Here is a 16,539-nt window from a genome sequence, read left to right as displayed (position 1 = left end):
TAACCCTTTCAAGACAATGTGCAGAGCACACCCAAGTTGCAAAGGTTTTAAAACCTTTATACAAGTGTTGTAACTAGCAGGAGGGCATATAGAGAGCTAAAATCATGTAATTCATGTATAAAATTATATGCATGGAGTCAAATTTAGGCTATACTACAGATTTTACTAATATCGGGGGCAACATGTTTTTATATTATATACCCCAGTAATGCAGGATTGAAGGCCACTCGGCTGAGGGCATTGCCTACACATTTTATAATTTGATATTCTCCATGAATTTTGGACCTTATCACCAATGGTCTCAGTGAAATCTCCTTTTTTTTCCAAAGTAAGCAAGTATGAGAAGCTAAATACATAGACTGCATCTGATTTATCGACTGTCTAGCAGAAAAACTGGTTTAGTTTCCCATAGTCTCTAATAAGAGCTCAGTTCAATACATTTATCTCATCCAGGGAGCTCGTTGCCCAGACAAGCAGCTCTGACTATGAATAAACAAGCCGAGATTATAATTAATTCAGATCACACAATTACTGCTGTGTGCTGAAATCTCCGAGGGCTAAGTCACATAGGACATTAATACTTCTTCTCCAAAGCTTGTTTATTATATAATCAGATGGCAATCTGATCCTGTAGATGAATTAGGGTTTCTGAAAACTGGTTTACATGCAAAGCAACATTTTTTGCAAGCTACTTATTTTGGGTGGATTTTTTTTTTTTATGGAAAACTTGGGATAAAACCCAATGAATGGCAATTGGGGTAATCCTTGCATCTTAAACCAAAAATATGAGGCAGAAATTGGATCAACATCAGATTTCTGCTGTTTAAATACAACCCCAATAACAAAAAGTTAGGACGTTGTGTCAAATGTAAAAGAAAATAAGAATGCAGTGATTTGGAAATCTTAGGCTATGTGCCCACGATGCAGAAATGAAGCAGAAATTTAATGAGCATTTCTGCATCTCCTTGGCAGAAAAAACGCATGCAGATTTTACATGTGTTTTTTTTTCTGCCAGGGATAAGCGTTTTTCAAGATTTTTTGCATGCGTTTTTTCAAGCGCTTTTCCAAGCGATTTTGAGCATCACTTGGAAAAGTGCTTGACAAGTTGGTCACACAATATAAATCCATGCAACTGGCATGGATTTAGGCTGTGTGCCCACGATGCGGATTTAATGCGTTTCCGTGGCACCATTTCCGTCGCGAAAAAACACATTAAAAACGCATGTTAAGTTGTCTGCCATGTTTCCCAATGATAATCCGCATGTGCTGTGCACATGCTGCGGAAATTTCCACTGCGGATTATCATTGCGGAAAAAAAAAAAAAATAAAATAAAATGTAAAAAAAAAACATTATACTTAACTCTCCGGTGGCTTCTTCTGTCATCGGCGTCCTGCAGTGTTCTGAAAGGACCTGCGGTGACATCATTTAGTCATGTGATGGTCACACGATCGCTGACGTAGGCGGTCGCGTGCCCTGTCAGCTGACTAAATGATGTCAGTGCAGGTCCTTTCTCAACACCGCGGGACGCAGAGAACAGAGCACGCCACCGGAGAAGGAGACAGGGGACCGCCGGAAAGATAAGTGTAATGCTTTTTTTATTTTTTATGTTTTAATAATTTTTTTTTTTTTTACAATTGATGCTGCATTTAAAGCAGCATAAGTTGGTATGCATGCGGATGTTATGTGGTTAAATGCAAGTCAATGACAGCGATTCCGCCGCGATTACGCACAAGAAATGGTTGTGCTGTGGATTTTTCCGCAATGATAATCCGCAGCGGAAATTTCTGCAGCATGTGCACAGCACATGCGGATTATCAGTGGGAAACATGGCAGACAACTTAGCATAGAACACAGACCAGAAGGGGAAAGTTGGACATTTTTCAATTTAATTTGAAAAAAAAAAAATTTACTTATTTAGAAATTGACAGCAACATGTCAGAAAAGTAGGAAAAAAAATTCTTTCAGTTTCTGATCTGTGTTCCAACTTTTTTGGAATTGGGTTTGTACATGCCACTTTTTTTTCCCAATATGTGGACATACTACAAATATATCTATATATATATATATATATATATACAGTGGTGTGAAAAAGTGTTTGCCCCATCCTGATTTCTTATTCTTTTGCATGTTTGTCACACGTAAATGTTTCAGATCACAAAACAAATTTAAACATTAGACAAAGGTAACACAAGTAATCACAAAATGCAGTTTTTAAATGAAGGTCTTTATTATTAAGGCAAAAATAAATCCAAACCTACAGGGCCCTGTATGAAAAGGTGAATGCCCCCTTAAACCTGATATCTGGTTGGGCCACCCTTAGTAGCAACAACTGCAATCAAGCGTTTGCGATGACTGGCAATGAGTCTTTTACAACGCTCTGGAGGAATTTTGGCCCACTCATCTTTGCAAAATTGTTGTAATTCAGCCACATTGGAGGGTTTCCGAGCATGAACCGCCTTTTTAAGGTCATGCCATAGCATCTCAATTGGATTAAGGTCAGGACTTTGACTAGGCCACTTCAAAGTCTTAATTTTGTTTTTCTTAAGCCATTCAGAGGTGGACTTGCTGGTGTGTTTTGGATCATTGCTCTGCTGCATAACCCAAGTGCACTTCAGCTTGAGGTCACGAACAGATAGCTGGACATTCTCCTTTAGGATTTTTTGGTAGACAGCAGAATTCATGGTTCCATTTACCACAGCAAGTCTTCCACGTCCTAAAGCAGAAGCAGCAATTCAGCCCCAGACCATATCACTACCACCACCATATTTTACTGTTGGTATGATGTTTCTTTTCTGAAATGCTTTGTTACTTCCACGCCAGATGTAATGGGCCATACACCTTCCAAAAAGTTCAACGTTTGTCTCATCAGTCCACAGAGTATTCTCCCCAAAGTCTTGGCAATAATCAAGGTGTTTTCTGGCCCACTGAGACGAGCCTTTATGTTGTTTTTACTCAGTGGTTTTCATCTTGGAACTGTGCCATGCATGCCATTTTTGACCAGTCTCTTTCTTATGGTGGAGTCATGAACACTGACCTTAACTGAGGCAAGTGAGGACTGCAGTTCTTTGGATGTTGCTGTGGGGTCTTTTGTGACCTCTGGGATTAGTCTTCGCTGCGCTCTTGGGGTAATTTTGGTCAGCCGGCCACTCCTAGGAAGGTTCACCACTGTTCCATGTTTTCGCCATTTGTGGATAATGTCTCTTAGTGCAGAGACACACTGCCATATTTCTCTTGTGAGGATTGCATCATAAACCACGTACTGGCAGGCACCTCTCCTGACCTGAGCTTAACAGCTGTCATGCTCAGGTCAGGAGAGGTGTTGGGCCAGTCCATTCAGTGCGATGCGATCATCGCACAAGTCACACGGCAGTGTGTCCCTGCCCTTACTGTAGTTCGCTGGAATCCCAAAGCTTTAGAAATGGCTTTATAAGCTTTTCCAGACTGATAGATTGCAATTACTTTCTTTCTCATTTGTTCCTGATTTTTTTTGGATCTCAGCATGATGTCTATTTTTGAGGATCTTTTGGTCTACTTCAGTTTGTCAGGCAGGTCCTATTTAACTGATTTCTTGATTGAGAACAAGTGTGGCAGTAACCAGGCCTGTGTGGCTAGGGAAATTGAACTCAGCTTCCCAAAGATGTGATAAACCACAGTTAATTTATGTTTTAAGAGGGGGATCACTTTTTCACACAAGGCCCTGTTGGATTTCTTTTTTCCTTAATAATGAAAACCTTCATTTAAAAACTGCATTTTTTGGTTACTTGTGTTATCTTTGTCTAATATTTAAATTTGTTTTGTGATCTGAAACATTTAAGTGTGACAAACATGCAAACGAATAAGAAATCAGGAAGGGGGCAAACACTTTTTCACACCACTGTATATTCGTTCATGGAAAATGTTTTTAAAAATGGAACTGTTTTTTTTTTTTTTTTTTTTTTTTAAGATTCGTATTTATCTTTTCTAGATGGGGATTCAAGCATCACGGAGACTGACGGTTGGTTTGCTAAGTGAGTGGACAATTCTACTGTGCATATTTTTTATTGAGATATTTATAAGAAATGGATTTGTATCATTTATATTTGGAAGCTTGAAGTATGAGCATGAGGTCTTATTCACGCACCAGTGTTTGTATGCCAAAGCTAGGAATGGAACTTAAAGAGAAAAACTATAATTGAAAGACTGACACCTGTTCTGTGTTTTGGAGACATTCATGGTTTTGGCATACAAATACTTATGAAATACTGATCAAAAATACTGACGTGTGAATGAGGCCTAAGGCTAAGTTCACACAAACGTATAAAAAAATTGTCATATTCCGAAAAAAAAGACAATTTTTCATCTGTATTGTCAACCTTATGCTGGGTTTTTTCAGTCAGTTGACCAAAGATCATGAGTTTTCAGTTTTTAGGCTGGACTTTCGAATTGTGACTTTTCTGAGTTGAAACTACAGTATTGTACAATGTATGTAAATGGGACTTTATAGAATCCAGTTTGCAAGTTGTGGAAAAAATCTAGATGGATTTCTGTGTGAATTTTTTTTCAGACTAGTGTTAGGTTGTTGGAACTATCTATATTGCATGTGCCTCATTGCTCATTTTGAGCAAAGTGCAGAATTCAAGCAATTCCTAGAAGTTATTCCATTGTTCCAGGCACTTTTTGTTCATAGCAGTTAACCTGTTTGCTTTCTTAGGAGAGGCCATTCTTAAAAATAGTAATCTTGTCCACTAATCTGATAGATCATAAATATCTGTAGGTTATTGATATCAAATTAGGGTCAGTCACCATCATCCCCACTGATCAGCTGTTATCAGCTTTAGTGGTGGCTGGATGTAAACAGTGTATGGCGCAGAACAGCGCAGCTTGATGCACCGCTTAGTGGCTGTTCCCAAGAACTGCAGCTCAGGTCCTTTTCAACTAAATGGTGTACAGAGCCGTGCGGTTTCTTTGGCTGTGTGCCCACGATGCGGATTTAATGCGTCTCTGTGCAGATCTCTTGGTAAGAGGTCTGGGATGTATCCCAATGATAATCCACATGTGCTGTGCACATGCTGCTGAAATTTCCGCTCCGGATTATCATTGCGGAAAAATCCGCAGCACAACCAGTTTGGACGCGATTTCGCGCCTATTGACTTGCATTGAACCACATAATAGCCGCATGTATACATGCAGATGATATGCGGTTCAATGTGCGGATGGTACCCGGGTCTGGAGACTCTCCTCCAACCCGGGTACCATGGTACCTGCAAGTAAAAAGAATTATAAAGTAAAAAATTTAAAAAAATATTCATAATCACCTCTCCGGCTGCCCCCGGTCTCCTCCCGGCCGCGTCCTCTCTCCTCGGCCCGCGGTGCACTGGATTGACCTGCGGTGATGTCATTTAGTCAGCTGATGGTCACGCAACCGCGGACCTCAGCGGTCAGGTGATGGTCGCATGACCATCAGCTGACTAAATGACGTCACCGCAGGTCAATCCAGTGCACCGCGGGCCGAGGAGAGAGGACGCTGCCGGGAGGAGACCGGGGGCTGCCGGAGAGGTGAATATATTTTTTTAGTACTTTTTACTTTTAGATGCAGCATTTGAAGTAGAAATTTCCTCTAAGTTGGTTACACAATATAAATCCATGCCTGTTGCATGGATTTATATTGTGTGACCAACTTGTCAAGCCCTTTTCCAAGTGATGCTCAAAATCGCTTGGAAAAACGCATGCATAAACACATGTAGAAAACGCTGAAAAAAAAACTCATGTAAAATCCGCATGCGTTTTTTTCTGCCAAGGAGATGCAGAAATGCTCAGGAAATTTCTGCTTCAAATCTTCTTCGTGGGCACATAGCCTTTCTGTAAATTACCGCCAGACCTGATCTGTGTGGGTGCCGGGTGTCAGACTAACACCAATCTTATATTAATGACCTAACCTAAAACTAGTTTATCAACATAAAAGTAGTGGACAAAATAGTTCAGGAGAATCTGTCAGCAGAGTGTTGCTATATAATCTGACAGCAGCATGAGGTAATAACAGAGATTCTGATTCCAGTGATGCATCACTTAGTTTACTAGGTGCAGCAGTTATGATAGTCATAGTTTTCTCTGCTACAGATTTAGCAGAGCTCAGATATTGAGCTTTGTATAACCTCGCCCACAACATAGCTTTATGTGTACATTGTATAGTGACAAAAAGTTGCTAATCAATTCATATGTATGTGTTTAGACTAGGAGGCATGAGGCCAGGTGTCTTGTAATGATCTCCTGCTGATAAAACACTGATTGTATTGAAACAGAAAAAAAACAACCTAGTGATACATCACTGGAATCAGGGTCTTTGCTTATACTTTATGGTGCTTTCAATGGCAGAGCAAAAACTTGGTGACGTATTAGCTTTACTTTTTAAAGGTATCTGTGTGTGTTCCTTTTAATGTTCTGTAAACCACAATGTATCTATAAAAATGGCTATGATGTATCACAGTAGGGAATAAATGTCTTCATAATGTACAACACAAGTGATCTAATGTATTGCAATCTGTTTAAATTTCAAGGTCTCAATCACTGGACCCGGCTGCAGAGTATAATATGAAGAACAGACGACGAGGCTTGGCGCTGATCTTTAACCATGACTGGTTCTTTTGGCAGCTCACACTGCCAGAAAGACGGGGCACTAATGCTGACAGAGATAATCTTTACAGAAGGTATATTCAAATTAAAATGTATAGGTTTTTTTTTTACCCTTCAGCTAACTAGGGTTTCTCGACACCTTGCACCTCTGGTGACCAGGACAATGTTTGCTCTTTTGACATGTTCAAATAAATCTAAATTACTAAATAATTAATTTATATTAACTAAGTACCTATTTATTTTCTGAAAGTAGACACGTGGCACATTATCAAAATACAATTTTGTGTCAAAGTCTTGAGTGGTATGAAGGTACCTGTGTGTATAAAATGATTTTTTTTTTGTAAAAGAAAATGTATAAAATTGATATTGGTAACTAAAGGTGTGATCCAAACAGAAAAAAAAATGAATGTTATGTGCACAATCCATACATACCACTTAGACCTATATCTACATTTTATATGTCTTTTATAAAATCATCAGAACTGGAGAAAGAAAAATCTGGTTTTACACTGAAAAATAAAATTTTTGCATGTGTACTATGCGCAACAAAAACTTAACGTTAATCGAAATTTAGCCAAAACTTAACACTTTCTATTTTTTTTTATTCAGCATTCCCCAGGAGAGCTAGTTGTCCAAACTCCCCCTCCCCACAAAAAAAATAATACAGGAGTTAAAGAGGTATTCCCATCTCCAAGATCATACAGTTATATGAAAAAGTTTGGGCACCCCTATTAATCTTAATCTTAATGTTTTCTTAAAATTGGTGTTTTTGCAACAGCTATTTCAGTTTGATATATGTAATAACTGTTGGACACAGTAATGTTTCTGCCTTGAAATGAGGTTTGTGCAATCTGCATTCAAACAAAATTTGACAGGTGCATAAGTATGGGCACCCTTATTATTTTCTTGTTTTAAATACTCCTACCTACTTTTTACTGACTTACTAAAGCACTTTTTTGGGTTTTCTAACCTCATTGAGCTTTGAACTTCATAGCCAGGTGTATGCAATCATGAGAAAAGCTACTTAAAGTGGCTACTTGCAAGTTGTTCTTGTTTGAATCTCCTCTGAAGAGTGGCATCATGGGCTCCTCAAAACAACTGTCAAATGATCTGAAAACAAATTCAACATAGTTGTTCAGGGGAAGGATACAAAACGCTGTCTCAGAGATTTAACCTGTCAGTTTCCACTGTGAGGAACATAGTAAGGAAATGGAAGAACACAGGGACAGTTCTTGTTAAGGCCAGAAGTGGCAGGCCAAGAAAAACATCAGAAAGGCAGAGAAGAAGAATGGTGAGATCAGTCAAGGACAATCCTCAGACCACCTCCAGAGAGCTGCAGCATCAACTTGCTGCAGATGGTGTCATTGTGCATCGGTCAACTATACAACGCACTTTGCACAAGGAGAAGCTGTATGGGAGAGTGATGCGAAAGAAGCCGTTTCTGCAAGCACGCCACAAACAGAGTCGGCTGAGGTATGCAAAAGCACATTTGGAGAAGCCAATTTCTTTTTGGAAGAAGGTCCTGTGGACTGATGAAACCAAGATTGAGTTGTTTGGTCATACAAAAAGGCGTTATGCATGGCGGCAAAAAACACAGCATCCCAAGAAAAACACTTGCTACCCACAGTAAAATTTGGTGGAGGTTCCATCATGCTTTGGGGCTGTGTGGCCAATGCCGGCACCGGGAATCTTGTTAAAGTTGAGGGACGCATGGATTCCACTCAGAATCAGCAGATTCTTGACAATAATGTTCAAGAATCAGTGATAAAATTGAAGTTACGCAGGGGATGGATCTTTCAGCAAGACAATGATCCAAAACACCGCTCCAAATCTACTCAGGCATTCATGCAGAGGAACAGTTACAATGTTCTGGAATGGCCATCCCAGTCCCCAGACCTGAATATCATTGAACATCTGTGGGATCATTTGAAGAGGGCTGTCCATGCTCGGCGACCATCAAACTTAACTGAACTGGAATTGTTTTGTAAAGAGGAATGGTCAAAAATACCTTCATCCAGGATCCAGGAAATCATTAAAAGCTACAGGAAGCGACTAGAGACTGTTATTTTTGCAAAAGGAGGATCTACTAAATATTAATGTCACTTTTCTGGTGAGGTGCCCATACTTATGCACCTGTCAAATTTTGTTTGAATGCAGATTGCACATTTTCTGTTAGTACAATAAACCTCATTTCAAGGCAGAAACATTACTGTGTCCAACAGTTATTACATATATCAGACTGAAATAGCTGTTGCAAAAACACCAATTTTTATAAAACATTAAGCTTAAGATTAATAGGGGTGCCCAAACTTTTTCATATAACTGTATCTCAATATGTAGTAGCTGTAATAATAGTAAGATTAGCAAATATCTCCAATTAGAAATGTAGTATAGTTTTTCTGATTCGCTATGGCTCTTTCCTCATGTGCAGGGCATTGCAGGTCCTTAAGTATCCATGGTTACGTTCACTGATAGTGACAGCTAGTTTCCAGTGGTCATAACCATGGATACCTAAGATCCTGCAATGCCTGCACATGAGGAAAGAGACATAGCGAATCAGAATAACTATACTACATTTCTAATTGGAGGCTTTTGCTAATATTATTATACCTATTGCATGCTGGGATATGCTCTTCGAGATGGGAATACCCCTTTAAAAGAACAAGAGGAGATCTTACATCATCTCTCTTCTCTCATCATCTCACGGCCGAGTGCTATCGATGTTTTATCAGATACCACTCGGCCCAATGTTAAAGTATGGGGCAGTGCAGATCTGCTTTTTTTTCTCATGCCGATTTGGGTGGCTCTACAAATGTGATCACGCGCACCCATACAAGTCTATGGGTGCATATAAAACATTGGACTGCAGTAGGATGTCATCCGAGTGCAGTTCGACATCCACAGACTCAGACAATGGAGAAGATGGAGAAATTAAGTTCTCCGTCTTCTCCACACCTGTGCTGCTCGCAGGAGAGAATCGGATCACACTAAGGTAACACTTGGCTCAAACTGACAAAGTTTGATCTGAGTGACATTAGTATTATCGGCCCGATTCTCTCGCATGAGAGATTCAACGGCTGTGCTACCCCGGCCTTATCCCAAATAAGAAGAGGTGTCCAGGATGTCGACAGGTAATAAGAATTCAAAGTGCTCTGGTTTGGCTGCCACAGCATAACAAAGTGACCGACCACTGGACCAGGGTACTGTGAATCGTTTTGCTCAACTCTAGTTGTCATTCTTTTCAGTGGCTCTCACTTATAGAGGAGCTAATAAGTCATATTATGGAGAACCTTGAGTGATGACTGAGGGAGACTACTACCTCTGTCTCACAGTCTAGATTCTACAGCGTATAAGCGATTCAAATGACCAAGATGTCAGTTCTATATGACCCTGGCTGCTGCAGTAGGAGCCTGGCTGTACATTTCCACTGCTTATTCAGCAAGATCAGTTACTGAGCCTAGTCTTATACAACTCCTTTGGATTCCTGTGAAGAGGTAATAATCTTGATATTTTGACCTTCTGTTAAGTTCAGAAACATATCAATTGTATAAAATTTAGTAATTTTTCAATTTGAATACACATAGATATACATAAGTATTGTTTGTGTTTTTTTCAGGCTATCTGACCTCGGGTTTGATGTGAAGAGCTATGATAACCTCAAAGCTGTGGAAATTCTAGAGAAAATCCATGATGGTAAATTCTACATTTGAAAAACAAAAGCTCAAGTAGTAAAAAAAAAAATATATATATATATATATATATATATATATATATATATATATATATATATATATATATATATATATATATATATATATATATATATATATACAGTACAGACCACAAGTTTGGACACACCTTCTCATTTAAAGATTTTTCTGTATTTTCATGACTTTGAAAATTGTACATTCACACTGAAGGCATCAAAACTATGAATTAACACATGTGGAATTATATACTTAACAAAAAAGTGTGAAACAACTGAAAATATGTCTTATATTCTAGGTTCTTCAAAGTAGCCACCTTTTGCTTTGATGACTGCTTTGCACACTCTTAGCATTCTCTTGATGAGCTTCAAGAGGTAGTCACCAGAAATGGTTTTCACTTCACAGGTGTGCCCTGTCAGGTTTAATAAGTGGGATTTCTTGCCTTATAAATGGGGTTGGGACCATCAGTTGTGTTGTGCATAAGTCAGGTGGATACACAGCTGACAGTCCTACTGAATAGACTGTTAGAATTTGTATTATGGCAAGAAAAAAGCAGCCAAGTAAAGAAAAATGAGTGGCCATCATTACTTTAAGAAATGAAGGTCAGTCAGTCCGAAAAATTGGGCAAACTTTGAAAGTGTCCCCAAGTGCAGTTGCAAAAACCATCAAGCGCTACAAAGAAACTGGCTCACATGAGGACCGCCCCAGGAAAGGAAGACCAAGAGTCACCTCTGCTTCTGAGGATAAGTTTATCCGAGTCACCAGCCTCAGAAATCGCAGGTTAACAGCAGCTCAGATTAGAGACCAGGTCAATGCCACACAGAGTTCTAGCAGCAGACACATCTCTACAACAACTGTTAAGAGGAGACTTTGTGCAGCAGGCCTTCATGGTAAAATAGCTGCTAGGAAACCACTGCTAAGGACAGGCAACAAGCAGAAGAGACTTGTTTGGGCTAAAGAACACAAGGAATGGACATTAGACCAGTGGAAATCTGTGCTTTGGTCTGATGAGTCCAAATTTGAGATCTTTGGTTACAACCACCGTGTCTTTGTGCAACGCAGAAAAGGTGAACGGATGGACTCTACATGCCTGGTTCCCACCGTGAAGCATGGAGGAAGAGGTGTGATGGAGTGGTGGTACTTTGCTGGTGACACTGTTGGGGATTTATTCAAAATTGAAGGCATACTGAACCGGCATGGCTACCACAGCATCTTGCAGCGGCATGCTATTCCATCCGGTTTGCGTTTAGTCGGACCATCATTTATTTTTCAACAGGACAATGACTCCAAACACACCTCCAGGCTGTGTAAGGGCTATTTGACCAAGAAGGAGAGTGATGGGGTGCTACGCCAGATGACCTGGCCTCCACAGTCACCAGACCTGAACCCAATCGAGATGGTTTGGGGTGAGCTGGACCGCAGAGTGAAGGCAAAAGGGCCAACAAGTGCTAAGCATCTCTGGTAACTCCTTCAAGATTGTTGGAAGACCATTTCTGGTGACTACCTCTTGAAGCTCATCAAGAGAATGCCAAGAGTGTGCAAAGCAGTCATCAAAGAAAAAGGTGGCTACTTTGAAGAACCTAGAATATAAGACATATTTTCAGTTGTATATATATATATATATAGAATTTTTTTTTGTTTGTTTTTATAGGGAGGTATCCAATATCTCATGTATGTTTTAATTTTTCATTGCAACATTAAACCCCCCAATACTATGCACCAGGCCCCAGACCTACAAAAGCTGTGACTGTGTGGTGATGTGTTGGAGCTAGTGACTAAAGGTCTGGGTAGTGCCTAAAACTCTGGTGGGTTTCACCATTAATCTACAAATTGTCTCTTCAGAGAGGAAGAGGACTAGAACTTTAGTGCCACTAAAGAGTCAATATTGACTTTCAGGATTGCTACTTCCTATAGGTGGTGCTAGAGTTCTAGTCCTCTTCCACTCTGAAGAGACAATTTGCATATTTCCCAGAGGAGCATTGCAGAATTTAACTGATCACTCATTTTATGTACATGTTTCACATAATAGCTGCTAGGAAAGAAGAACGGCACTCCTAAGATCTTCCAGTGCACGGATAGGGTCCCAACCTGTTACATATAAAAAGTCCAAAAATCCGGCACTCAGTCTGGTGAATTTATTTACAATTTAAGGCAAAATGTGTAGACGAAGACGTTTCGGTCATTAGACCTTCATCAGTAATACACTAAATGGGTTCAAACAAATTCAGAACGGTCCAAACATATAACATGTATCCAGCATTTTGATTCAAGCATAAGCTTGTGTCTCAGGAAGAGATGATCCTATTGCAGCCCGCAGGGAGGTGACTGTCACTGTGATGACCAGACCGAAACGTCTTTTTCTATGCACTTTGCCTTAAATTGTAAATAAATTGACCAGACTGAGTGCCGAATTTTTGGACTTTTTACAAGTTTCACATAAGGCACTGGAGGCAGCATCTTGTGGTAACAGGCAGTTCTGCCACTTGCTGATACAGCCCACTTCACAATGCAGGTATAGTTGTAGTTTACCTTTTTCATGTTTATACCATCACCGAAACATACGTTCTGTTTAGTTTTTGTCTGATTCTGCTAGTCTCTTATGCTCTTGTTTTTCATATGACCTTTCAGTTGCAATGAGTGATCACAGTGATGCTGACTGCTTCCTCTGCGTGTTTCTGAGCCATGGTGAAGATAATCACGTTTATGCTTTTGATGCTAAAATTGAAATTCAAAGGCTGACTTCTTTATTCAAAGGAGACAAATGCCAGAGCTTAGTGGGCAAGCCTAAGATTTTCATAATCCAGGTAAACATTTTAATGGTTAATGTGTGTATTATTTTCTCTTTGATTTATATAGACAAGGATTAACATTACTATACATAGGTTAATGGACCCTTTATTGAAAATTTGTAAGAATTTAAGAAGTCACCAATGACCTAAATTTATATAGGTTATGAAATTCTGTGTCAATTACTATTATGATGAAATTTCAGTAAAGACATTGTACAAAAAAGGTGACAATGTTAGTAAATAGAAGCTGGCTACCCAAGAAAGAGAGAAAAATTAAATGGTATATTCACATTTAGGATACATGTGTACTTTCCATCTGGATTTGTTGCACAGTAGCAGTCACCCCAGGCAGTGTTTTGTGGCTCACTTACCTAGTCCCATCACTTTCTGTATAATTTAGTCTCCTGTATTGATGTCTCTTCCCATGTGACTGCTGCCAATGACGGGGCACCAATAATAGTGCTAGAATTTACAGTAAAGGAATATTCATGTCCACCAATGATTGAGTGAAATGAAAATCTCTCATCCTATTCAGAAAGGTCAGCAGCATCTAAAATGTGTACATTGACACTTTATATCACACACTACAGATGATTAAATGGAGCCTGTCTGACGTTTCCCAACTGTCTGGCTGCATGATTTCAGCCACGTTTATTTTTCTCTGAAATTTTCCGGCTTTGAAGATATGGTTGGGGACCATAGCCAGAGACCAGACTAGCCTGGATCTTCTCTCAGTTGTCTCTTCCCAGTGCCACTGTAGGTGATTGACAGGTCTCTCCTCATGCTCACAAGGAAGAGACCTGTAAATCACATGCACCAGCACTGGGAAGAGTGGGCCAGGGGCAGAGCTGGACTAGTCTGGTCTTCAGCTATAGTCCCCAGCTGGATCTTCAAAGTGAGAGCATTTCAGAAAATAAAAAACCTGGCTGAAATTGTGCAGCCAGGCTGAGATTCATGCTGCCAGTAGTTTGAGCCGCATGGATCGCCTGAGAACTTCCCTTTGAAAACCTGTAGTGTCTGTGTCTCACCAGTTGTTCTCCAGTGGTTGCAACAGGTGGGTAGGATCTGTGTGGAGTAACATCAGAGCAATGTTTTTACTAAACAAATAGGACATCTCAGTCATTCTAGTATTTTAGGAAATGATTAATTCTGCTGCCTTAAATACTGTTCTGATAAAAGTACGTGATGGCATAACCTGGTGATATGCCATCACTCATTGATCAATAGGGGTCAGGCTAACTGAACCAGCTATGATCATTAAAATTACTGGGCTGCAGGACTGGTTACCTGTATTGCTCCTTCACTTTTCCACCCCCAACAGGTCAGGCATTAAGACTTAATATGAAAAAAATTCTAGTTTTGTTTTTTCTCCTTATTATCTATCACATGTACTGCGCAATATAAAAAAAGAAAATGAAAATGTCACTTATTGTTTCTTCTCTCCTCTTACGACAGGCTTGCCGAGGAGCTACACATGATGAGCCAGTCGTAGCCACTGACTATACTGACAGCAGCGTGGCTGTCCCTGAGACAAATACCACTGAAGTCGATGCAGCCTCTGTGTATACTCTGCCTGCGGGGGCTGATTTCATCATGTGCTATTCTGTTGCAGAAGGTATCAGATGCTATATTACATTTAAAGAACATTTGGGAGCATTAGAAAGATCTGCATTTCTTAGGCTAGTCTTAGTATATGGTAAGCTGGAGTAAAATGTGCATATGTCTCGTAATAAATTTGTCACGTCTTTTTCCCCATTGGTGCCGGAGATGGGAATACCTTTTTAACCCCTTCATGACATATGATGTATATTTACATCTTATGTCGTGTTCCTGATTCAACACCGGAGCCCGCATCTTTCCCCACACATGACGGCGGATTTAATCAACTGTCACATGCCTTTAACAGCCGCGGATGGATCAGAGCTCCACCCACAGCTGTTAATGTTAACTAGTTAAAGCCAGCTGTTAATCTCTGACACCAGGACTTAACATGTGCCAGCCAGAACCACGTCACAAATCCCATCCATCGGTGCCCCTGTCACGTGATTGGGGGGCGCCGATGGGTTGTCATGACAGCCAGGGGTCTGCAGAAGACACGTCATGAATCTCCTGTGAACACCAACTCGTGGCCGGCGTCCATAGGAGATCGTGATTTCTGCTATACCTAGCAGTGCTGAAGCCCTGCACAAGCGATCACACGATCACAGCTTCAAGTCTCCTAAGGGGACTATTGAAAACAGTAAAAAGTGGGAAAAAAGGTCATAAAAATATGAAAAAAAAAAAACAAAACATGGCCATGACGTGAAGGGGTTAAAAACTGTGGTTTATAGCACATTTAGTTTTTTTAAATCAGATCATTTTTACTGAAAAAAACACTGCATCACATTTTCTAGCAGATTAGTTTTTAGTATACTTTATCATGTTTATATTTGAAATGGGCTTTAATTTACTGTATTTCACTTGTATTATTTTTTCCCCCTAAAGGCTACTATTCTCATCGGGAAACTCTACACGGGTCCTGGTATATCCAGGATCTGTGTGAGGCACTTAATAAGTATGGAAAAGAGCTGGAGTATACAGAACTGCTGACGCTGGTGAACAGGAAAGTGTCTCTACGCTCTGTTGAGAATTGTCTCGATAGGAATGCGATTGGGAAAAAACAAGTCCCCTGTTTTGCATCCATGCTGACCAAGAAGCTCTACTTAAGGCCAAAGTAAAGAGTGTGAACATTTTTCTTCATACAGAGCTAGAATATAGTCATTCATTAACTCAGTTCAGATTAAAATCCTTTAGAGAGACCAGCAAACATTTCACTTAAGAGGTTTCCATGTTTTCCAGTTATGCTGCAATCTATGGTATTGTAGGCGATGGATAAGGGAATTTTTTATATTTTTTTATTACAAATTCTCAGGAAAAATTAGGGAACCATCAGGTCATTAGATTTAGATTCAGATGCATGTTTTTATAAAATATAATACTTTGTTAATGCATTTTTATATCGCAACATTTGTGAATCTATAGAAATAAAATGAAAATTTTCACAATATATGTCTGTTTTGTATAAATATATATATATATTGAAACCTGTCATTACTAATGACACTGTGGGAGTGATTCATCAAGTTGAAGGTCAGATTCACAACCCTTCCTTGCTACACATCACATTAAGGCCATGTTCACATGTTCAGTATTTGTTCAATATTTTACATCAGTATTTGTAAGGCAAAACCAGGAGTGGAACAATCCAAGGAAAAGTATAATAGAAACACGTCACCAATTCTGCATTTTTCTGCCACTTTTGGTTTTGGCTTACAAATACTAATGTAAAATACTGACCATGTGAATGTGGCCTAAGAAGAACTTCTCTAAGACGTCAGTGATTTTTCTTGAACCCCAAAAATTGGTCTGATTTTTATACGTTTTTTTGGATCCA

The 16,539-nt window shown here is 39.6% G+C and overlaps 1 protein-coding gene across 4 annotated transcripts in view; it reads left to right on the top strand.

Annotated features, from left to right (window-relative positions):
* The window catches only part of CASP6 (caspase 6), a 31,577-nt gene extending 15,425 nt beyond the window's left edge, over window positions 1–16,152 (top strand). For 2 of the 4 annotated variants that reach the window (XM_073640706.1, XM_073640725.1), the window contains 6 exons: window positions 3,945–4,008; window positions 6,535–6,684; window positions 10,227–10,303; window positions 12,946–13,121; window positions 14,562–14,721; window positions 15,591–16,152. In XM_073640706.1, coding sequence (XP_073496807.1) covers window positions 3,945–4,008; window positions 6,535–6,684; window positions 10,227–10,303; window positions 12,946–13,121; window positions 14,562–14,721; window positions 15,591–15,823 — 860 coding nt within the window. In that variant the 3' untranslated portion in view covers window positions 15,824–16,152. The remainder of the gene's footprint in view (window positions 1–3,944; window positions 4,009–6,534; window positions 6,685–10,226; window positions 10,304–12,945; window positions 13,122–14,561; window positions 14,722–15,590) is intronic. The other 2 variants (XM_073640715.1, XM_073640735.1) reach the window with 1 other exon arrangement.
* The last annotated feature ends 387 nt before the right edge of the window (window positions 16,153–16,539 follow it).

This window comes from Phyllobates terribilis, unplaced genomic scaffold (assembly GCF_046119375.1).
Source record: "Phyllobates terribilis strain yellow unplaced genomic scaffold, ASM4611937v1 Scaffold_1__5_contigs__length_1240528914, whole genome shotgun sequence".
Lineage (NCBI taxonomy): Eukaryota > Metazoa > Chordata > Amphibia > Anura > Dendrobatidae > Phyllobates > Phyllobates terribilis.
Note: the sequence above shows the minus strand (reverse complement) of the source record. Positions and strands in the feature narration are given on the sequence as shown.